At 44.5% G+C, this 25693-nt stretch overlaps 1 protein-coding gene across 1 annotated transcript in view; it reads left to right on the top strand.

Annotated features, from left to right (window-relative positions):
• OPTN (optineurin) overlaps positions 1–25693 on the top strand; it is a 106065-nt gene that overhangs the window by 69362 nt on the left and 11010 nt on the right. The window contains 2 exon segments of the mRNA XM_069765201.1: positions 12725–12858; positions 25185–25267. Coding sequence (XP_069621302.1) covers positions 12725–12858; positions 25185–25267 — 217 coding nt within the window.

Raw genomic sequence — 25693 nt, 5'->3', positions numbered from 1 at the left:
TTTTGAAGGCGATGGAGTATGGTGAAATTAAGAATATTAAAATACTTTTTTTCTGGCTGTGTCTTTATTTATTTATTTTTAACTCTTTCACTACTCTAGGATTGATAATGGATAGGCGTCTTATTGACGCCTCTCCATTGTTAACCCGGCTTAATGTCACCTTACGGTAGCAAGGTGACATTAACCCCTTATTACCCCATATCCCACCGCTACTCGGGAGTGGGAAGAGAGGGGTTAAGTGCCAGAATTGGCGCATCTCACAGATGCGCCATTTCTGGGGCAGCTGCGGACTGGTATTTTCTGTAGCCGGGGGTGGGGGCAATATCCATGGCCCCTCTCTAAGCTATGAATATCAGCCTGCAGCTGTCTGCATAGCCTTTCTGGCTATAAAATATAGGGGGACCTGGATATTAACCTCTTCCCAGGCTACAAATATTGGCCCCCGCCGTCGGCTTTCCCCCTCTGGCGCAGAAAATTGCGCGTGAGCCTATATATATATATATATATATATATATATATATATATATATATATATATATATATATATATATATATATATATATATATATATATATATATATATATATATATATATATATATATATTTTAACTGAAACATATTGTTCATTAACCCCTTTCTGCTAGCTGACGGAATAGTACGTCAGCTGGCAGTATCCCCCGCTTTGAGGTAGGCTTCGGTGGTGAGCCCACTTCAAAGCCGCAACATGTCAGCTGTTTTCAATTAACCCCTTCCCGACCTGTGACACAGCGTATGCGTCATGAAAGTCGGTGCCAATCCGACCTGTGACACTCCCATTTCACCCGATCTGCAGGGACAGGGGGAGTGGTAGTTTAGCCCAGGGGGGGGCTTCACCCCCCCCGTGGCTACGATCGCTCTGATTGGCTGTTGAAAGTGAAACTGCCAATCAGAGCGATTTGTAATATTTCACCTATTATAACTGGTGAAATATTACAATCCAGCCATGGCCGATGCTGCAATATCATCGGCCATGACTGGAAACATTGATGTTGTGATCTTCTCCTCAACACTCCCATATCTGAACCCAGGGACCTCATCCGATTGTCGTATCTTGGCGGCCAGTGGCTCCACAGCTAAGGCAAACAGAAGGGGCGACAGTGGGCAACCCTGCCTCGTACCTCTGGCCAACTTTATAGGCTGAGAGAGTTCCCCATTCACTCTAATTCTAGCTGTTGGTAGTGAATATAACAGTTGAGTCCACACCACAAATTGCGGACCAATACCCATACACGTCAACACCCGCCAGAGATATCCCCACTCCACACTGTCAAGCGCCTTATGGGCATCCAAGGACGCAATAACCCTTCGGCCACAGTTGTCAGACTTCAGCTGCAGGTTCATATGCAGCCTCCGCAGATTAACCGCTGTAGACCTGTCAGGCATAAAACCAGACTGATCCGGATGTACAAGGTTAGCAATGACGCTGGACAAACGGGTAGCTAACACCTTGGCCAAGAGCTTGACATCGATGGTTAACAGAGAGATTGTCCGATATGACTCAGGCTTCCCCAGATCCTTATCCTCCTTCGGAATAACCACTATAGTGGCCTCCCTCATAGATGCTGGGAGATACCCTTGGCGTCCAGCCTCCTCCAGTACTAACTTTAATCTAGGAATCAGCACTTCCTCCAAACTTTTATAGATTTCAGCTGGTAACCCATCAACCCCAGGTGCTTTCCCATTGGCCATAGACTTCAGCGCCCGACTCAGTTCCTCCTCGGTGATAGGGGCATCTAGGCTCACCCTATCCTCCTCACTCAATTTCGGATGACCCAGACTCTCAAGGAAAGTCTCCGTATTTCCGGCTGACTCATTGACCCTGGAGGAATATAAGTCCGCGTAGAAGTCCGCAAAGACCTTTATAATTTCAGGTGTTTCAGATACCCTGCTCCCCCCATCTGAAACCAACGAGTGCACATACGAGGTACTACGCTGAGCCGCGACTACCACCGATAGCATGTGACCCACTGTTTCTCCCTCCTGAAAATAAGTCACCCTCTGAAACTCCCGCTTCCTTTCAGCTTTTCCCAGCAGAATCTTTTGCATACAATTTTGCGCTGTTCTCAACCTTTTCTCTGCTTCGGAAGTCCCCAGCACTACCATCTCGTCCTCTGCGGCTTTCAGCTCCTCCATCGCCACCCTCTCCGCCTCCCTTGTCCTCCTCTTACACCTACTAATGTCTCTAAATAGTAACCCTCTCAGGTACGCTTTCATTGCATCCCAAACAGTTAGAGCATCTGCACTCCCATCATTTAAAGCAAAGAATTCCGTCACCTCCTTCCCTATACCGTCCAAGTCAATATTCTGTAACCAGTTAGGATGGATCTTCCATTCTCTCCCACTTGCGGTCCGTGTCCCCAACAACCTAACCTCCACCTCAATTGGACTGTGATCCGAAAGGGCCCTCGACAGATAACGCACCTCTCCCACCATTGTGTCCAACAGGCGGTTACCCAGCGCCATATCAATTCTGGATAGCGTAGCATGAGCCGGCGAGTAGCACGAGTACCCTCTCTCCCCAACATGTCTAACTCTCCATAGATCAATCATGCCTATTTCACGCACATAGGTACCAAATGTTGTAGTGTGCCCCTTCGACCTGTTCTGGGTGTTCTTATTTTTATCCCAAAAGTCGTCACAGATATTGTTCAAATCCCCAATAATTAAAAGTGGTAGTGGTTCCCATCGTTCCACCTTCTCCAACACCTCCCTGATCTTCTTACTTGAATATGGAGGTGGAATATACATTGCCGCAACACACAATCTCACTCCATACAATATACATTGTATCACCACATACTGACCCTCAGCATCCACGCATACTTTCACCTCTTCATACTGCACTCCCATCGGCACCAACACTGACACCCCTCTTAAGTACGTCGAAAAGGTAGAATGATACCCTTTCTGTATCCACCGTCTATTCAGTACATCCACTTTCTCCTGTATCAAGTGCGTCTCTAACAAGCATATCATAGAAGCCCGCTGATCCTTCGCATACTGCAAGCTCGCAGCTCTTCTTGACTTATCCGCCAGACCTCTCACATTCCAACTCAATATCTTAAAGTGGTCCCCTATTATGTGACTCATCATCTTTAATTATGTCGTTACTCCCGGTTCTGAGCTGTCTAACTTCCCTCCCCACCCTTACCCCCCCCCCCCCCCTCCCCCACGCCCCCCAATACTATACATTCTGCCTCTTATCAAGAGTGGGGCACCATCACCCATTGCGAACACTCTTGTTAACGTAACCTTCTCCTTCCGCCTCCCGCTACAGTTTATAACAGAATTCGGCGCAAGTCTTAGAAGAGCAATATAATTCAACCTGTATTACATTACAACTACAAGAAACTAAATAAACTTTTAGTACGTTGCACACCCTTCCTCCCTCATACTTCTCCGCCGCATCAGCACTCCCAGTGCATTCCCTGAATACCCAGCTCCACCCTCCAACCTACACATTTCAATTATCAATGTACTGTCAGTCAAACTCTTTTTCTCCTTTTTGAAAGAATTAAAATACCTCCCGACTAACCCACCCCACATTTTCAATCTCCTTTCCCTTTAAGCTTTTTAGCGTTAAGATCTATCCACTGGGTAGCGTCCTCCGGCGTCTGGAAAAAATGAATCTTATCCAACGCTACCACTCTGTCGTGCCGGAAACATCATGGAGTACTGCACTCCCAGTTCTCTCAGCCGTCTCTTGATACCCGTGAACATCATCCGTTGTTTCTGTACCAGGGCGGAATAGTCAGGGTAAATAGCAATTCTTTGACCTCCAATTGTCAGATCTGTCATGTCTCTAGCCTTCCTCAGGATAATGTCTCTCTCTCTGTAGTTTAGGATTTTGGCAAGCATGGTACGGGGACTTGCTCCAGGGACAGGTGGTTTCGGTGGGACCCTGTGGGCTCTTTCTACCGCAAATACTTTTGTCAGTGCTGCATCACCAAAAGTCTCAAGGAGCCAGCTTTCAATATACTCCGTGGGATTCCTCCCCTAATTTTTTTCAGGGACACCCACTATACGAATGTTATTTCTTCTGGACCTATTCTCCAGATCCTCATTTTTTGCAGCCAGCTCCGATATTGCCTGAGTAAACTTCCTCTCCGCTTTCTGCAGCTGCACTATATGGTCTTCTGCAGTGCTCACTCTTTCCTCCACAGCCCCCACACGTTTGTCAATCTTCTGCAGGGCTGCATTTATCTGGGCTGTATCCCCCTTGACCTCCTGTATCTGCTGGGTCAGGGATTGTTTGCATGATGATACCAGTGCAAAGACATCTCTAAGGATGGGCTCTGCTCCTGGCTACTTATCTTCAGATCCCCCTACTACCACCGCCATGTCACCATCCCTGCTCCCCTGTTGTACCTCCTGTTCCTCTGCTGGGCTTTCCTCCTCTCCTTCTGTGTCTGTGTCTGCTCCGGCGTCCTCCTCTGCTTTTCCTGAGTTCCCTGCGGCCTCCACTCTAGCAAACTGCTGGAGCTTTGCCGCCGCCGCCATTCTCTTCTGGCATGCCGCGTTGTCCTTCTCCGCCTTCTCTCTGGCGTCGGCGCCATCTTGGCTGATCCCAGCACCCCATCATACTTACCGAGCCTCCCGTGGTCCGTCCGTCTTCTTTCCTGGGCGCCGCCATCTTCCAAAATGGCGGGCGCATGCGCAGTGCGCCCGCCGAATCTGCTGGCCGGCAGATTCGTTTCCAGTGCATTTTGATCACTGCGATAAAACCTATCGCAGTGATCAAAATAAAAAAAATACTGAATGACCCCCCCCCCTTTGTCACCCCCATAGGTAGGGACAATAATAAAATAAAGATTTTTTTTTTTTCTTCCACTAAGGTTGGTGTAAGAACTAGAGGTAGGGGTAGGGTTTAGGGTTAGGGGTAGGGTTAGGGTTTCGGTATGTGCACACGTATTCTGGTCCTCTGCGGATTTTTCCGCTGCGGATTTGATAAATCCGCAGTGCTAAACCACTGCGGATTTATGGCAGATTTACAGCGGTTTTTCTGCGCATTTCACTGCAGTTTTACAACTGCGATTTTCTATTGGAGCAGTTGTAAAACCGCTGTGGAATCCGCAGAAAGAAGCGACATGCTGCGGAATGTAAACCGCTGCGTTTCCGTGCAGTTTTTCTGCAGCATGTGTACAGCGATTTTTGTTTTCCATAGGTTTACATTGAACTGTAAACTCATGGGAAACTGCTGCGGATCCGCAGCATGTGCACGTACCTTTAGAATTAGGCCATGTGCACACGGTGCGGATTTGGCTGCGGATCCGCAGCAGTGTTCCATCAGGTTTACAGTACCAAGTATACCTATGGAAAACCAAATCCGCTGTGCCCATGGTGCGGAAAATACCACGCGGAAACGCTGCGTTGTATTTTCCGCAGCATGTCAATTCTTTGTGCGGATTCCGTGGCGTTTTACACCTGTTCCTCAATAAGAATCCGCAGGTGAAATCCGCACAAAAAACACTGGAAATCCACGGTAAATCCGCAGGTAAAACGCAGTGCCTTTTACCCGCGGATTTTTCAAAAATGATGCTGAAAAATCTCACACGAATCCGCAACGTGGGCACATAGCCTTAGGGTTAGGGTTGGAATTAGGGTTGTGGTTAGGGTTAGGCGTGTGTTGGGGTTAGGGCTGTGGTTAGGAGTGTGTTGCGGTTAGGGTTGTGATTAGGGTTATGGCTACAGTTGGGATTAGGGTTAGGGGCGTGGGGCGGTTAGTGTTGGAGTTAGAATTGAGGGGTTTCCACTGTTTAGGCACATCATGGGTCTCCAAACGCAACATGGCGCCACCATTGATTCCAGCCAATCTTTTTTTTAAAAAGTCAAATGGTGCTCCCTCACTTCCGAGCCCGACGTGTGCCCAAACAGTGGTTTACCCCCACACATGGGGTATCAGCGTACTCGGGAGAAACTGGACAACAACTTTTGGGGTCCAATTTCTCCTGTAACCCTTGGAAAAATAAAAAATTCTGGGCTAAATAATTAATTTTGAGGAAAGAAAACGTATTTATTATTTTCACGGCTCTGCGTTATAAACTTCTGTGAAGCACTTGAGGGTTCAAAGTGCTCACCACACATCTAGATAAGTTCCTTTCGGGGTCTAGTTTCCAAAATGGGGTCACTTGTGGGGGGTTTCTACTGTTTAGCCACATCAGGGGCTCTGCAAACGCAACGTGACGCCCGCAGAGCATTCCATCAATGTATGCATTTCAAAGCGTCACTACTTCACTTCCGAGCCCCGGCATGTGCCCAAACAGTAGTTTACCCCCACATATGGGGTATCACCGTACTCAGGAGGAACTGGACAACAAATATTGGGGTTAAATTTCTCCTGTTACCCTTGGATCATTTTTGAGAAAATAATTTTTTATTTTATTTTCATGGCTCTGCGTTATAAACTTCTGTGAAGCACTTGGGGGTTCAAAGTCCTCACCACACATCTAGATTAGTTCCTTTGGGGGTCTAGTTTCCAAAATGGGGTCATTTGTGGGGGATCTCCAATGTTTAGGCACATAAGGGCTCTCCAAACGTGACATGGTGTCCGCTAATGATTGGAGCTAATTTTCCATTTAAAAAGCCAAATGGCGTGCCTTCCCTTCTGAGCCCTGCCGTGCGCCCAAACAGTGGTTTACCCCCACATATGGGGTATCAGCGTACTCAGGACAAACTGGACAACAACATTTGGGGTCCAATTTCTCCTAATACCCTTGGCAAAATAGGAAATTCCAGGCTAAAAAATCATTTTTGAGGAAAGAAAAGTTATTTTTTATTTTCATGGCTCTGCGTTATAAACTTCTGTGAAGCAGCTGGGGGTTTAAAGTGCTCAATATGCATCTAGATAAGTTCCTTGGGGGTCTAGTTTCCAAAATGGGGTCATTTGTGGGGGAGCTCCAATGTTTAGGCACACAGGGGCTCTCCAAACGCGACATGGTGTCCGCTAACAATTGGAGCTAATTTTCCATTCAAAAAGTCAAATTGCGCGCCTTCCCTTCCGAGCCCTGCCGTGTGCCCAAACAGTGGTTTACCCCCACATATGAGGTATCGGCGTACTCGGGAGAAATTGCCCAACAAATTTTAGGATCCATTTTATCCTATTGCCCATGTGAAAATGAAAAAATTGAGGCGAAAAGAAATTTTTTGTGAAAAAAAAAAAAAGTTCTTTTTCATTTTTACAGATCAATTTGTGAAGCACCTGAGGGTTTAAAGTGCTCACTAGGCATCTAGATAAGTTCCTTGGGGGGTCTAGTTTCCAAAATGGGGTCACTTGTGGCGGAGCTCCAATGTTTAGGCACACAGGGGCTCTCCAAACGTGACATGGTGTCCGCTAAAGAGTGGAGCCAATTTTTGATTCAAAAAGTCAAATGGCGCTCCTTCCCTTCCAAGCCCTGCCGTGCACCCAAACAGTGGTTTACCCCTACATATGAGGTATCAGCGTACTCAGGACAAATTGGACAACAACTTTCGTGGTTCAGTTTCTCCTTTTACCATTGTGAAATTAAAAAAATTGTTGCTAAAAGATAATTTTTGTGACTAAAAAGTTAAATGTTCATTTTTTCCTTCCATGTTGCTTCTGCTGCTGTGAAGCACCTGAAGGGTTAATAAACTTCTTGAATGTGGTTTTGTGCACCTTGAGGGGTGCAGTTTTTAGAATGGTGTCACTTTTGGGTATTTTCAGCCATATAGACCCCGTAAACTGACTTCAAATGTGAGGTGTCCCTAAAAAAAATGGTTTTGTAAATTTCGTTGTAAAAATGAGAAATCGCTGGTCAAATTTTAACCCTTATAACTTCCTAGCAAAAAAAAAATTTTGTTTCCAAAATTGTGCTGATGTAAAGTATACATGTGGGAAATGTTATTTATTAACTATTTTGTGTCACATAACTCTCTGGTTTAACAGAATAAAAATTCAAATTGTGAAAATTTCGAAATTTTCAAAATTTTCGCCAAATATTCGTTTTTATCACAAACGCATAATTTATTGACCTAAATTTACCACTAACATGAAGCCCAATATGTCACGGAAAAACAGTCTCAGAACCGCTAGGATCCGTTGAAGCGTTCCTGAGTTATTACCTCATAAAGGGACACTGGTCAGAATTGCAAAAAACGGCCAGGTCATTAAGGTCAAAATAGGCTGGGTCATAAAGGGGTTAAAAAATAAAAAAATTACATGATCGCTAAATGGCGTAGCGAGAAAAAAAATCAAAAGCCAAAATTATGTTTTTTTGGTCGCCGCGACATTGCATTAAAATGCAATAACAGGCGATCAAAAGAACGCATCTGCACAAATGTGGTATCAATAAAAACGTCAGCTCAGCACTCAAAATATTAGCCCTCACCCAACCCAATATCTCAGAAAATATAGACGCTACGGGTATCGGAAAATGATGCAATTATTTTATTTATTTATTTTTAGCAAAGTTTGGAATTTTTTTTACCACTTAGATAAAAAGGAACCTAGACATGTTTGGTGTCTGTGAACTCGTAATGACCTGGAGAATCATAATGGTAGGTCAGTTTTAGGCTGTGCACACATTGCAGATTTGGGTGCAGAATTTTCTGCACAAAATCTGCATCTCCTGGCAGAAAACGCAGCTGCGTTTTTTGTGTTTTTTATGCAGTTTTTGGTGTGTTTTTTGTGCGGTTTTGATGCGTTTTTGCGCTTTTTTTTTTGGTGCAGTTTTGATGCGTTTTTGACACAGTTTTGATGCTTTTGTTTTTATTCGTTTTTGGTGCGGTTTTTATGCATTTTTGGTGCGTTATTGTATGCGTTTTTGAAAGCTAAATAAAGATGTATTATTGAACAATAAAAAAAAAGATTTGTGATGTCATTATTGTCCAACCTCCTCTTTTACATTTGTCCAACCCACACTCCATTACACACACAGATAGATGATGGATGAGATGGATAGACAAATCTACATATAGATAGATCTTTAGATGCATACATCTATCTATTCATATATCTATCTATAGATATATCTGGATAGATATATCTATTGATAGACTAGATGGTGGCCCGATTCTAACGCATTGGGTATTTTAGAATATGTATGTATGTATGTATATAGCAGCCACCTAGTATATAGAAAAGGCCACGTAATATATAGGAGTACTACGTGGCCTGTGGTATATACCATGTGGCTGCTACATACATACATACATACATACATACATACATACATACATACATACATACATACATACATACATACTGTAGAATACCCGATGCGTTAATATAGGCCACGTAGTATATAACACTGCCTACGTAGTATATAGCAGCTATGTAGTATATAACGCAGCCCACGCAGTATAGAACACAGCCCACATAGTATATAGCAGCCACGCGGTATCTAACACAGCCCATGTAGTATTTAGCAGTGTGGGCACCATATCCCTGTTAAAAAAAAAAAAATAATTAAAATAAAAAATAGTTATATACTTGCCCGCCGGGTTCCAGTGTAGATCCAGCGAACCTCTGGCTATGCGCGCGCGGCTGCCGCCATCTTGCGTTCCCAGACCGCTAAGTCGTCTTCTGGGTAATTTCGCAATGCATCTCTGGGAACGGAAGCTGGTGGCTGGCGCGAGCGCATCGTCTGACTACGGAAGGTGAGAATAGCAGGTTTTTTTTAAAATTATTTTTAACATTAGATCTTTTTACTATTGATGCTGCATAGGCAGCATCAATAGTAAAAACTTGCTCACACAGGGTTAATAGTGGCGGTAACGGAATGAGTTACCCGCGGTATAACGCAGTCCGTTACCGCTGGCATTAACCTTGTGTGAGCGGTAACTGGAGCGGAGTATGGAGCGGGCGCCGGGCGCTGACTGCAGGAGAGTAGGGAGGGACTAATCGGACTGTGGCCGTCGCTGATTGGTCGTGGCAGCCATGACAGGCAGCTGGCGAGACCAATCAGCGACTTGGATTTTCAGGACAGACAGAGGCCGCGACCAATGAATATCCGTGACAGACAGAAGGACAGACGGATGTATGGATAGTGTAGGGTGCTTGTCCACTGTCCGGATTACATCCGGATTAGCTGCAGATTGGATGCTGCGTACTTGTAGTCCCATCGGATGATGTCTGCACACACACCCTCAAAGACCCCCCGCACAGAGCCGCACACACCCGAACAGTCCAGCATACACCCGCACACATCCGACCAGCCCGCAGACCCCGCCCGCACACTTACACGCACACAGTCACCGCCCACACACTTCCATCCTCCCGAACTGCAACGTTTCTCAGACCCACATCCGCAGCAAAACTGCTCATCTTTTTTACATGTGCGGTTTTGCTGCGGATGTCCCCGACTCAATGCAAGTCTATGGGTGCAGAAACGCTGCAGATCCGCACAAAAGAAGTGACATTCTGCGGAAAAAAAAAGCTGCGTTTCGGTGCTGCTTTTTCCGCAGCATGTGCACAACAAGTCTGCGGTTCCTATAGACTTACATTGGTTGTGCACTACACTGCGGATTTGATGCAATTCCGTGCAGCAAAAAACACTGCGGATCTGCAATCGAATCCGCAACGTGTGCACACAGCCTTAGCATTTAGTGAAGCTAGCAAAAAAGCCAAGCAAAAAACAAGTGTGGGATTGCACTTTTTTGCAATTTCATCGCACTTTGAATTTTTTTCACATTTTCTGTTACACGACATGGTAAAACCAATGGTGTCGTTCAAAAGTACAACTTGTCCCGCAAAAGACAAGCCCTCACATGGCCATATTTACGGAAAAATTATGGCTCTGGAAAGAAGGGGAGCGATAAACGAAAAGGAAAAAATCTCCAAGGGTGAAGAGATTTAGAAACATGGATATGGACATATCTATGGAAATAGACATAGATATATAGTATCTATCTATCTATCTATCTATCTATCATCTATCTCTCTCTCTGTCTATCTCTGTGTGTAATGGAGTGTGGGTTGGACAAATGTAAAAAGGAGGTTGGACAGAAATGGGTGTGTTTTGGGTGTGTTTTGGAGTTGGTGTGCTAGGATCGGGCTTAGAAGCAAGTGCAATGCATCATGGAACTTGTAGTATTAGAGCACAACAAGTCAGGAGAAAGGAAGTTGTTGATTAACCCCACAAGAGCTTGATTCAGCACTGAAGATGTGCTGCTACAGCATGATAAAAGGTAATATTGCTAAAATAAACACAGTGGATGTTTTCAGTGGCACATAATAGCAAGATTTATGAGAAAAAAAAAAGTTATAGTAGTGGACAACTTCTTTAAGTATTCATGGTTACGACCAATTATATTGTCACAGTTAGCTAGTTGCAAGTGGTCGTTACCATGAATACCTAAGGTCCTGCAATGCCTGCACATAAGGCAAGAGACATAGTGAATCAGAAAAACTGTACTACATTTCTAATTGGAGTTATTTGCTAATATTATTATTACACCTACTACATATTGGGATAGGATCCTGGAGATGGGAATACTCATTTAAGTCCGAAGGTGGAGACAGTAATTCCAACGTTGATTGGATGCAGAGTACACATAACCTAACAACCTCATGCGAATCCCAGGAACGCTGAGTGCTGACACTGCTGGAATGACGCCGGCACAGGAGGTGAGAATAGGTGTATTTATTCTAACAGGGAAAACCATTCAGTAAGAAGGGGCTATCCTAGTGGTATACAACCCCTTTATCAAATTTAACAGCTGCAGGCAGACTCCACACACGACTGCTAGAGGCTGAATATCGGCCTTCGTATGCCAGCAAAGATGTGGGCTCAGTTCTTGATCTCTCATCAGTTGGGCAGCCAGTATATGACTTGGGCCCCTTTCACACATCAGTCTTTTGCCGTCAGTCTCAATCCGGCGAATTTTGAAAAAAAAAAAAAAAAAAAATCCGGTGAATGCTGCCGCCGGATACCTTTTTTTCTCATAGACTTGTATTAGCGACGGATTGCAATGGATGGCCTCTTGTTTCATTCGCCGTATCCGTCAAAAATTGTTTATCCGGCGGCCGGAGAAAACGGACATAGTAACGTTTCGTCGTTTGCTAGAATGGAAGTCTATGGTCTACAGATTGTTGTTGTGTTTTTTTTTTTTTTTTTTTTTTTTTTTTAACTGAGCATGCTCTGATTTTTTTCTTTTTAGGATCCAATTAGCTGGATCAACTAGTCGTTAGTCCGGCGAAAAAACAAATCCGTCACATCCATTTTTTTCAACATTCGACTGATTGACTGATGGGGAAAAAAACAGATGTGTGAAAGCAGCCTTAGGGTAGCTGTACGTCATGTAAGCAAGATGTTAATATGCTTCCTGACAGCAATTTTGAATACTTTTTCGGATCCAATTTTTAGAACTATCACTTCTGGGTTTTTACATACGTCGATAATTGGAACAAGTGTTCATATTAACAGCCGACGGTCACCCATTTGGAGACTTTATCGTGGCGTCATTGTTGTTGGCAGCACATCGCTTTGTGTAAACAGGGAGCATACTTATGGGGACAGAACAATCACATAACAATCGTTACGTCCCCAGTTTATGGGTCCGTGTGATTGGTGTTCAATCTATGGACCAATTGACTTGTATTAGGTAAATCAGTGCTTGTTTCTGGGCAGAAATCTGCCCCTCCAATCACCGCTTTAGCTTAACTTCCCAACTGTTCGGTTGATAATTGACCCGTTGTTTTTTTTTCTTGTATATCATCATGTTCAGATTGATATCTACTGTAGTGATTTTCATGCTGAGAGAGAAGCCAGACAAAATATTCATCAAGAGAAGGAGCAGTTAGCAGCACGCATGGCATTTATAATGCAAGAGAATGAAAATCTGAAGGAGGAACGAGGAAGGTATGTGGTGTTTGTGTATATAAATGGTCCATTTATTTGTTCTTAACTTATGCTTTTTAGGCAATACTTATATGTGCATTTGAAGCTTTGTCAAACTTTATCATATTTCACACACTCCTCAACAGACCATAATGATCCCCTTTATGAGTCAATGGGACCTGTCAGCACACAACTACATCTTGATTTCCATTACTCTGAACTCTTGATCCTTTTTTTTATGTGGGAGCATGGGATATATGGCAGTGGGGGTTCCTGAGTGCTCACATAGGCTTTGTTCACATTGTGTGTTTTTATTTTTTTATGACCTTCTGAAGAAAGTGCAAAACTGCATTATTTTTGCTGTGATGTATGAAATTGCTGTAAGTAAGCTTTCTCTTTACTGTAATCACAGCAAAAACGCTGCATTTTTGCCACACTTCCTGTAAAATCATGGTTAAAGGGAGGGTGCCGTGATTTTAGTTTTTGTATTAATAATTATTGATTATATAATCAATTATTTTTAATACAAAAGTAAATGTAGTACTTTAATACTTTTTTATTTATTCATTTTTACTTTTGCCACTGGAGGCCGCCATTTTCATTAGTGTGGGTGTAAGTGTCTGGACACGACACTTGCACACCTCACTTACGGCAGCCATGGACATAGGAGCCAACAGTCGGGCTCCGACCGCTTCTCCTGCCTCAGCTGTGACTTGGGCACGCTCACTGGGCTGCTACGTCACAGCTGTGAGAGGAGATCGCGGCCATTTTGTTTTTTTCCTCTATCATCGCACACACAGCTCAGTGTGTGCGATCATAGCAGGAGCTGCCAGGGAGAAGCTGCTGATGGGAGCGAGGGTCGGGGTGAGTATCTGCAGCCAGGAGCTGTGATTGCAGCCTGTACTTAGTATTACAGCACAGGCTGCAATCACTGCTCACTGCCGACCTGTTCAGAGCAGAGCAGGGAGATGTCACACTGCTCTGCCCTGAACATGACTCAGCACGTCCTGGGAGAGGACTGAAGGTAAGTACAGAGTTTTTATTTTCTTATGCATCTACCACTGCTACCTGCTCCTATATACCACTGCTACCAGCCACTATATACCACTGCTACTAGCCCCTATATACCACTGCTACTAGCCCCTATATACCACTGCTACCAGCCCTTATATACCACTGCTACCTGCCCCTATATACCACTGCTACCTGTCCCTATATACCACTGCTACCTGTCCCTATATACCACTGCTACCAGCCCTTATATACCACTGCTACCTGCCCCTATATACCACTGCTACCAGCCCTTATATACCACTGCTACCTGCCCCTATATACCACTGCTACCAGCCCTTATATACCACTGCTACCTGCCCCTATATACCACTGCTACTAGCCCTTATATACCACTGCTACCTGCTCCTATATACCACTGCTACCTGCTTCTATATACCACTGCTACCTGTCCCTATATACCACTGCTACCTGTCCCTATATACCACTGCTACCTGCTCCTATATACCACTGCTACCTGCTTCTATATACCACTGCTACCTGTCCCTATATACCACTGCTACCTGTCCCTATATACCACTGCTACCTGCTCCTATATACCACTGCTACCTGCTTCTATATACCACTGCTACCTGTCCCTATATACCACTGCTACCTGCTCCTATATACCACTGCTACCTGCTTCTATATACCACTGCTACCTGTCCCTATATACCACTGCTACCTGTCCCTATATACCACTGCTACCTGCTCCTATATACCACTGCTACCTGCTTCTATATACCACTGCTACCTGTCCCTATATACCACTGCTACCTGTCCCTATATACCACTGCTACCTGCTTCTATATACCACTGCTACCTGCTTCTATATACCACTGCTACCTGCTCCTATATACCACTGCTACCTGCTTCTATATACCACTGCTACCTGCTTCTATATACCACTGCTACCTGCTCCTATATACCACTGCTACCTGCCCCTATATACCACTGCTACCAGCCCTTATATACCACTGCTACCTGCCCCTATATACCACTGCTACCTGTCCCTATATACCACTGCTACCTGCTTCTATATACCACTGCTACCTGCTTCTATATACCACTGCTACCTGCTCCTATATACCACTGCTACCTGCTTCTATATACCACTGCTACCTGCTTCTATATACCACTGCTACCTGCTCCTATATACCACTGCTACCTGCCCCTATATACCACTGCTACCAGCCCTTATATACCACTGCTACCTGCCCCTATATACCACTGCTACCAGCCCTTATATACCACTGCTACCTGCCCCTATATACCACTGCTACTAGCCCTTATATACCACTGCTACCTGCTCCTATATACCACTGCTACCTGCTTCTATATACCACTGCTACCTGTCCCTATATACCACTGCTACCTGTCCCTATATACCACTGCTACCTGCTCCTATATACCACTGCTACCTGCTTCTATATACCACTGCTACCTGTCCCTATATACCACTGCTACCTGTCCCTATATACCACTGCTACCTGCTCCTATATACCACTGCTACCTGCTTCTATATACCACTGCTACCTGTCCCTATATACCACTGCTACCTGCTCCTATATACCACTGCTACCTGCTTCTATATACCACTGCTACCTGTCCCTATATACCACTGCTACCTGTCCCTATATACCACTGCTACCTGCTCCTATATACCACTGCTACCTGCTTCTATATACCACTGCTACCTGTCCCTATATACCACTGCTACCTGTCCCTATATACCACTGCTACCTGCTTCTATATACCACTGCTACCCGCTTCTATATACCACTGCTACCTGCTCCTATATACCACTGCTACCTGCTTCTATATACCACTGCTACCTGCTTCTATATACCACTGCTACCTGCTCCTATATACCACTGCTACCTGTCCCTATATACCACTGCTACCTGCTCCTATATACCACTGCTACCTGTCCCTATATACCACTGCTACCTGCTCCTATATACCACTGCTACCTGTCCCTATATACCACTGCTACCTGCTCCTATATACCACTGCTACCTGCTTCTATATACCACTGCTACCTGCTCCTATATACCACTGCTACCTGCTTCTATATACCACTGCTACCTGCTCCTATATACCACTGCTACCTGTCCCTATATACCACTGCTACCTGCTCCTATATACCACTGCTACCTGTCCCTATATACCACTGCTACCTGCTCCTATATACCACTGCTACCTGCTTCTATATACCACTGCTACCTGCTCCTATATACCACTGCTACCTGCTTCTATATACCACTGCTACCTGCTTCTATATACCACTGCTACCTGCTCCTATATACCACTGCTACCTGTCCCTATATACCACTGCTACCTGCTCCTATATACCACTGCTACCTGCTTCTATATACCACTGCTACCTGCTCCTATATACCACTGCTACCTGCTTCTATATACCACTGCTACCTGCTTCTATATACCACTGCTACCTGCTCCTATATACCACTGCTACCTGTCCCTATATACCACTGCTACCTGCTCCTATATACCACTGCTACCTGCTTCTATATACCACTGCTACCTGCTCCTATATACCACTGCTACCTGCTTCTATATACCACTGCTACCTGCTCCTATATACCACTGCTACCTGTCCCTATATACCACTGCTACCTGCTCCTATATACCACTGCTACTAGCCCCTATATACCACTGCTACTAGCCCCTATATACCACTGCTACCTGTCCCTATATACCACTGCTACCTGCTCCTATATACCACTGCTACCTGCTCCTATATACCACTGCTACTAGCCCCTATATACCACTGCTACTAGCCCCTATATACCACTGCTGCCTGCCTTTATATACCATCTACCACTGCTGCCTGCCTCTATATACCATCTACCACTGCTGCCTGCCTCTATATACCATCTACCACTGCTGCCTGTCTCTATATACCATCTACCACTGCTGCCTGCCTTTATATACCACCTACCACTGCTGCCTGCCTCTATATACCATCTACCACTGCTGCCTGCCTCTATATACCATCTACCACTGCTGCCTGCCTCTATATACCATCTACCACTGCTGCCTGCCTCTATATACCATCTACCACTGCTGCCTGCCTCTATATACCATCTACCACTGCTGCCTGCCTCTATATACCATCTACCACTGCTGCCTGCCTCTATATACCATCTACCACTGCTGCCTGCCTCTATATACCATCTACCACTGCTGCCTGCCTCTATATACCATCTACCACTGATGCCTGCCTTTATATACCATCTACCACTGCTACCTCTGTCCTGTGTAGCTAATCTAGTCCTGTGTACAGTATCACACAGGACAGGATTAGATACACGGCGCAGCAGTCAGTATCTAATCCTCTCCTATGCACTCCTCTCCCCCCTGCGTGTCTTTCCCCATTGTGGTTTATTATTTTTGTTGTGGGAGATGAGGGAGTCGAGGATTATGCGTTCGGTATGGTATAAAAAAGATTAATAAAGGACTTTATTCTGGCCGAGTCTTTATTTACAATACATGTGAGATCTATGTGGCGGCATTATGGGTGATCTATATGGCGGTATTATGTGAGAAGCATATGGTGGTATGTGAGAACACTGGCGGTATTATGTATGATCTATATGGTGGTATGTGAGAACACTGGCGGTATTATGTGTGATCTATATGGCGGTATTATGTGAGAACACTGGCGGTATTATGTGTGATCTATATGGTGGTATGTGAGAACACTGGCGGTATTATGTGTAATCTATATGGTGGTATTATGTGAGAACTGTATGACAGTATTGTGTGATCTATTTGATAGTATTGTGTGTGATCTATATGGCGGTATTATGTGACAACACTATGGCAGTATTATCTTCAGAAAGCGGACCCATTCTATGGTGGTTCTGGCTGAGCACCTGCACGCGGGTCTGGGGTAATAGAGGGTAAAGCATGACCTCCAGTTAGGTGAAGTCAGGGCTGGTGAGGCAGCTGAAGAGAGGGGTCTCATTTTTATCGTTACTATATGGCTACATTTCCTTCCCAGCGTCACCCCGGACTGTGCCTGTCACCTCGCTTTCACACATCGCCAGGACAGGATGGAGAAGACAGGAGCTGAGGAGGGGAATGGGGTCTGCATGCAAAGTCTGGATCAGAACAGGCCATCAATCTGCAGAAATGTTTCCTGGATTTCTGTGGAGCAGACGGTCCATCCATGTGTATAAAAGACAGCGCTCTATGTACAATCCCTGGCTGCTCCTCGCACCAAACAGGGGGCCCCCAAAGACCAGCACACTGCTCTCCTGAAATACTCTGTGCTGCTGTCACCCTGCTCCCTCCACCACATATCTCCCAGAATCCTTTTGCTGCCTGCCATCCTTGGTGACTGTCTACTTGTCAGTATAAGGCTGCCTTCACACTATCATTATTTGGTCAGTATTTTACCTCAGTATTTGTAGCCAAAACCAGGAGTGGGTGATAAATGCAGAAGTGGTGCATATGTTTCTATTATACTTTTCCTCTATTTGTTCCACTCCTGGTTTTGGCTTACAAATACTGAGGTAAAATACTGACCAAATACTGATAGTGTGACGGCAGCCATACTCTGCAGTCACCAACAAAATGGCTGCTCACTGGGTTCCTGAATATCATCCTCTCTAATCCCTTAGCAAACACCCATAAGGAGAGGAGAGGAGACATCACACACGTCAGCAGACTCCGCCCATATTTACTGCAGTGCAGTAATGTGAGCTATTTGTACACTAGGTTTTTCTGAAATTTCAGCAGCTGCTCCCCCTAGTGTTGAAAAGTGGAAATTCCAAAACTTTTCAAATTATTTTTCATATTTTACTAAATTATAAACAAATGATAATATTTTTTAAGAAAATGCAATCATTAATTCTTTACATTTTTACAATTTCTGAAAAAAAAATTTTTTTGATGGCACCTTCCCTTTAACCCCTTCCCGACCTGTGACACAGCGTATGCGTCATGAAAGTCGGTGCCAATCCGACCTGTGACGCATATGCTGTGTCACAGAAAGATCGCGTCCCTGCAGATCGGGTGAAAGGGTTAACTCCCATTTCACCCGATCTGCAGGGACAGGGGGAGTGGTAGTTTAGCCCAGGGGGGGTGGCTTCACCCCCTCGTGGCTACGATCGCTCTGATTGGCTGTTGAAAGTGAAACTGCCAATCCGAGCGATTTGTAATATTTCACCTAAAAAAATGGTGAAATATTACAATCCAGCCATGGCCGATGCTGCAATATCATCGGCCATGGCTGGAAATACTAATGTGCCCCCACCCCACCCCACCGATCGCCCCCCCAGCCCCCCGATCTGTGGCCCGCTCCCCTCCGTCCTGTGCTCCGCTCCCCCGTCCTCCTGTCCGCTCCCCCCGTGCTCCAATCACACCCCCCCGTGCTCCAATCAAACCCCCCCGCACTCCGATCCCCCCCGTGCTCCGATCCACCCCCCCTGCACACCGATCCACCCGCCCGCACACCGATCACTCTCCCCCATGCTCCGATCCCTCCCCCCCCCGTGCTCCGACGCCCCCCCGTGCCCTGATCTCCCCCCCCCTGTGCCCTGATCTCCCCCCCTTATACTTACTGATCCTGGCGGGGTCCGTCCGTCTTCTTCCCCGGGCGCCGCCATGTTCCAAAATGGCGGGCGCATGCGCAGTGCGCCCGCCGAATCTGCCGGCCGGCAGATTCGTTCCAATGTGAATTTTGATCACTGTGATATAATCTATCACAGTGGTCAAAATAAAAAAACAGTAAATGACCCCCCCCATTTGTCCCCCATAGATAGGGACAATAATAAAATAAAGAATTTTTTTTTTTTTCACTAAGGTTGGAGTTAGAACTAGGGTTAGGGGTAGGGTTAGGGGTAGGGTTAGGGGTAGGGTTAGGGGTAGGGTTAGGGGTAGGGTTAGGGGTAGGGTTTCGGTATGTGCACACGTATTCTGGTCCTCTGCGGATTTTTCCGCAGCGGATTTGATAAATCCGCAGTGCTAAACCGCTGCGGATTTATGGCAGATTTACCGCGGTTTTTCTGCGCATTTCACTGCGGTTTTACAACTGCGATTTTCTATTGGAGCAGTTGTAAAACCGCTGTGGAATCCGCAGAAAGAAGTGACATGCTGCGGAATGTAAACCGCTGCGTTTCCGTGCAGTTTTTCCGCAGCATGTGTACAGCGATTTTTGTTTCCCATAGGTTTACATTGAAATGTAAACTCATGGGAAACTGCTGCGGATCCGCAGCGTTTTCCGAAGCGTGTGCACATACCTTTAGAATTAGGCTATGTGCACACGGTGCGGATTTGGCTGCGGATCCGCAGCGGATTGGCCGCTGCGGATCCGCAGCAGTGTTCCATCAGGTTTACAGTACCATGTAAACCTATGGAAAACCAAATCCGCTGTGCCCATGGTGCGGAAAATACCGCACGGAAACGCTGCGTTGTATTTTCCGCAGCATGTCAATTCTTTGTGCGGATTCCGCAGCGTTTTACACCTATTCCTCAATAGGAATCCGCAGGTGAAATCCGCAGTAAATCCGCAGGTAAAACGCAGTGCCTTTTACCCGCGGATTTTTCAAAAATGGTGCGGAAAAATCTCACACGAATCCGCAACGTGGGTACATAGCCTTAGGGTTAGGGTTGGGTTGGAATTAGGGTTGTGGTTAGGGTTAGGGGTGTGTTGGGGTTAGGGGTGTGTTGCGGTTAGGGTTGTGGTTAGGGTTACGGCTACAGTTGGGATAAGGGTTAGGGGTGTGTTGGCGTTAGAATTGAGGGGTTTCCACTGTTTAGGCACATCAGGGGGTCTCCAAACGCAACATGGCGCCACCATTGATTCCAGCCAATCTTTTATTCAAAAAGTCAAATGGTGCTCCTTCCCTTCCGAGCCCCGACGTGTGCCCAAACAGTGGTTTACCCCCACATATGGGGTATCAGTGTACTCAGGACAAACTGGGCAACAATTACTGGGGTCCAATTTCTCCTGTTACCCTTGAGAAAATAAAAAATTGCTTGCTAAAACATCATTTTTGAGGAAAGAAAAATGATTTTTTATTTTCACGGCTCTGCGTTGTAAACGTCTGTGAAGCACTTGGGGGTTCAAAGTGCTCACCACATATCTAGATAAGTTCCTTGGGGGGTCTAGTTTCCAAAATGGGGTCACTTGTGGGGGGTTTCTACTGTTTAGGCACACCAGGGGCTCTGCAAACGCAACGTGACGCCCGCAGACCATTCCATCAAAGTCTGCATTTCAAAACGTCACTACTTGACTTCCGAGCCCCGACATGTGCCCAAACAGTGGTTTACCCCCACATATGGGGTATCAGCGTACTCAGGACAAACTGGGCAACAATTACTGGGGTCCAATTTCTCCTGTTACCCTTGAGAAAATAAAAAATTGCTTGCTAAAACATCATTTTTGAGGAAAGAAAAATGATTTTTTATTTTCACGGCTCTGCGTTGTAAACGTCTGTGAAGCACTTGGGGGTTCAAAGTGCTCACCACATATCTAGATAAGTTCCTTGGGGGGTCTAGTTTCCAAAATGGGGTCACTTGTGGGGGGTTTCTACTGTTTAGGCACACCAGGGGCTCTGCAAACGCAACGTAACGCCCGCAGACCATTCCATCAAAGTCTGCATTTCAAAAGTCACTACTTCCCTTCTGAGCCCCGACGTGTGCCCAAACAGTGGTTTACCCCCACATATGGGGTATCAGCGTACTCAGGAGAAACTGGACAACAACTTTTGGGGTCCAATTTCTCCTGTAACCCTTGGGAAAATAAAAAATTCTGGGCTAAAAAATTATTTTTGAGGAAAGAAAACGTATTTATTATTTTCACTGCTCTGTGTTATAAACTTCTGTGAAGCACTTGGGGGTTCAAAGTGCTCACCTCACATCTAGATAAGTTCCTTTCGGGGTCTAGTTTCTAAAATGGGGTCACTTGTGGGGGGTTTCTACTGTTTAGCCACATCAGGGGCTCTGCAAACGCAACGTAACGCCCGCAGAGCATTCCATCAAAGTCTGCATTTCAAAATGTTACTACTTGACTTCCGAGCCCCGACATGTGCCCAAACTGTGGTTTACCCCCACATATGGGGTATCAGCGTACTCAGGAGAAACTGTACAACAACTTTTGGGGTCAAATTTCTCCTGTTACCCTTGGGAAAATAATAAATTGCAGGCTAAAAAATCATTTTAGAGAAAATAAAATTTTTATTTTATTTTCACGGCTCTGCGTTATAAACTTCTGTGAAGCACTTGGAAGTTCAAAGTCCTCACCACACATCTAGATTAGTTCCTTTGGGGGTCTAGTTTCCAAAATGGGGTCATATGTGGGGGATCGCCAATGTTTAGGCACACAGGGGCTCTCCAAACGTGACATGGTGTCCGCTAATGATTGGAGCTAATTTTCCATTTAAAAAGCCAATTGGCGTGCCTTCCCTTCCGAGCCCTGCCGTGCGCCCAAACAGTGGTTTACCCCCACATATGGGGTATCAGCGTACTCAGGACAAACTGGACAACAACATTTGCGGTCCAATTTCTCCTATTACCCTTGGCAAAATAGGAAATTCCAGGCTAAAAATCATTTTTGAGGAAAGAAAAATTATTTTTTATTTTCATGGCTCTGCATTATAAACTTCTGTGAAGCACCTGGGGGTTTAAAGTGCTCAATATGCATCTAGATAAGTTCCTTGGGGGGTCTAGTTTCCAAAATGGGGTCACTTGTGGGGGAGCTCCAATGCATAGGCACACAGGGGCTCTCTAAACGCGACATGGTGTCCGCCAACAATTGGAGCTAATTTTCCATTCAAAAAGTCAAATGGCGCGCCTTCCCTTCCGAGCCCTGCCGTGTGCCCAAACAGTGGTTTACCCCCACATATGAGGTATCGGCGTACTCGGGAGAAATTGCCCAACAAATTTTAGGATTCATTTTATCCTATTGCCCATGTGAAAATGAAAAACTGAGGCGAAAAGAATTTTTTTGTGAAAAAAAAAGTACTTTTTCATTTTTACAGATCAATTTGTGAAGCACCTGAGGGTTTAAAGTGCTCAATATGCATCTAGATAAGTTCCTTGGGGCGTCTAGTTTCCAAAATGGGGTCACTTGTGGGGGAGCTCCAATGTTTAGGCACACGGGGGCTCTCCAAACACGACATGGTGTCCGCTAACGATGGAGATAATTTTTCATTCAAAAAGTCAAATGGCGCTCCTTCCCTTCCGAACCTTACCATGTGCCCAAACAGTGGTTTACCCCCACATGTGAGGTATCGGTGTACTCATGAGAAATTGCCCAACAAATTTTAGGATCCATTTTATCCTGTTGCCCATGTGAAAATGAAAAAAATTGAGGCTAAAAGAATTTTTTTGTGAAAAAAAAGTACTTTTTCATTTTTACAGATCAATTTGTGAAGCCCCCGGGGGTTCAAAGTTCTCACTATGCATCTAGATAAGTTCCTTGGGGCGTCTAGTTTCCAAAATGGGGTCACGTGTGGGGGAGCTCCAATTTTTAGGCACACGGGGGCTCTCCAAACGTGACATGGTGTCCGCTAAAGAGTGGAGCCAATTTTTCATTCAAAAAGTCAAATGGCGCTCCTTCCCTTCCAAGCCCTGCCGTGCGCCCAAACAGTGGTTTACCCCCACATATGAGGTATCAGCGTACTCAGGACAAATTGGACAACAACTTTCGTGGTTCAGTTTCTCCTTGTACCATTGGGAAAATAAAAAAATTGTTGCTAAAAGATAATTTTTGTGACTAAAAAGTTAAATGTTCATTTTTTCCTTCCATGTTGCTTCTGCTGCTGTGAAGCACCTGAAGGGTTAAAAAACTTCTTGAATGTGGTTTTGAGCACCTTGAGGGGTGCATTTTTTAGAATGGTGTCACTTTTGGGTATTTTCAGCCATATAGACCCCTCAAACTGACTTCAAATGTGAGGTGGTCCCTAAAAAAAATGGCTTTGTAAATTTCGTTGTAAAAATGAGAAATCGCTGGTCAAATTTTAACTCTTATAACTTCCTAGCAAAAAAAAATTTTGTTTCCAAAATTGTGCTGGTGTAAAGTAGACATGTGGGAAATGTTATTTATTAACTATTTTGTGTCACATAACTCTCTGGTTTAACAGAATAAAAATTCAAAATGTGAAAATTGCGAAATTTTCAAAATTTTCGCCAAATTTCCGTTTTTATCACAAATAAACGCAGAATTTATTGACCTAAATTTACCACTAACATGAAGCCCAATATGTCACGAAAAAACAATCTCAGAACCGCTAGGATCCGTTGAAGCGTTCCTGAGTTATTACCTCATAAAGGGACACTGGTCAGAATTGCAAAAAACGGCCAGGTCATTAAGGTCAAAATAGGCTGGGTCATGAAGGGGTTAAATTACGGTTTTTCCTATTGTTTTTTTTTCACTTGTGTGAATTTTGAGGCAGAAACATATTACATGTAATATGGTGAAAACCATAATGAAAAAAACTTCATCTTGCCACCAAAAAGTGTGAATGCAGCCTTAGCTGAAGTAGGGACCCACTTAAAGAGGTAATTTTACAAGTAGGCTTATACATTTTGATACAATTATCCACAAAGGATATAAGCTATATCTAAAAAAAACAAAAAAACAAACGGAAATTACAAGCTACAAAAAAATGCCCACATTATATTGAGTGAATTTTGTAATTGCACAGAAAATGGAATTCTCAACCATAATGTCTCATGATCAAATTAATTACCTCCTAATAATCATGGATGTCTAATGCTTAGCCCATACATCATCATGGCAAAAATAGAAAAGATTTTTTTTTTCTGATGCCTTTTTCAATGCCCTCCTGATTAAGGTCTTGATGACTGAAGCATTAATTTAACAAACTGGATTACAATAAAAACAATATTATTGATTCATATACAAGTGCCGTGATATTTTCTTTTTTTACATGATTTCTGATAGCTGGTCCATTTTGTTCTCCCGGAGGTAAGACAATACCAGAGGAGTCTGACAGCTGCTCTCATAGAAAACTCCAGAGTACCAAGCCGAGAATTCCTGTGTGTGGGGCACTCATCAGGAAAGATAGATGCCACTTGCTGGTGAAACAATTGCTCAGCTATTTCATGTATGGGGGCTACTACAGGAAGCCAGAATTTTGTCATTTAATGTTTGAAAAAGAAAACATTTGTTCCAACCTTTTAGAACATATGGTCAGAGGTTGATTCTAAAATGACAATTTTAAAATGACGTTTACTTTCAGAGAATTCAAAAAAGAAGATCGAATTAAGTTATGATTAATGAATGCCTCTTTCTTTAGGCAGTCCATAGAACAGCTTCAGAGACGGCATGGCTCCTTGAGATCAGCAGATGGTAGTGAAAGTCCTACTCTTGCGTCCAGAGGTAAATTTTACTGTTAGTTATTGTAGCCATTACTTTCAGTTACAAAACTGAAATAAATATTTATATATTTTATCTGAAAAGAGCTTCGCTAAAACTATAGCTGAAATGTCTTGTGTTACAACTGCATAGTCATTTTACTTTAGCGGTTCACAATGTTTTTGATCCAAGGGCCACATGGTCCTAATGAACCAATCCAGGGGGTGACACTAAAAATTAAATTACTTACTGTGACTTTTGTGGCTTAACGAAAGTATATACCATAAATGTCTCTTACCATCAGTCTATGTTCCCGCGCTGAGCTTTTTGGTGAGTTTTTGATGTTGCAGATTTTTTTCAGCATTTCTGCACCCATTAAGTAAAATGGATTACTTGTATGTTTTTGAAAATCTGCAACATCAAAAAGTCACGAAAAAGTTAATCATGGGA

This window comes from Ranitomeya imitator, chromosome 4 (assembly GCF_032444005.1).
Source record: "Ranitomeya imitator isolate aRanImi1 chromosome 4, aRanImi1.pri, whole genome shotgun sequence".
In the NCBI taxonomy this organism is placed as follows: Eukaryota; Metazoa; Chordata; class Amphibia; order Anura; family Dendrobatidae; genus Ranitomeya; species Ranitomeya imitator.
This window is presented reverse-complemented; position numbering and strand designations above follow the sequence as displayed.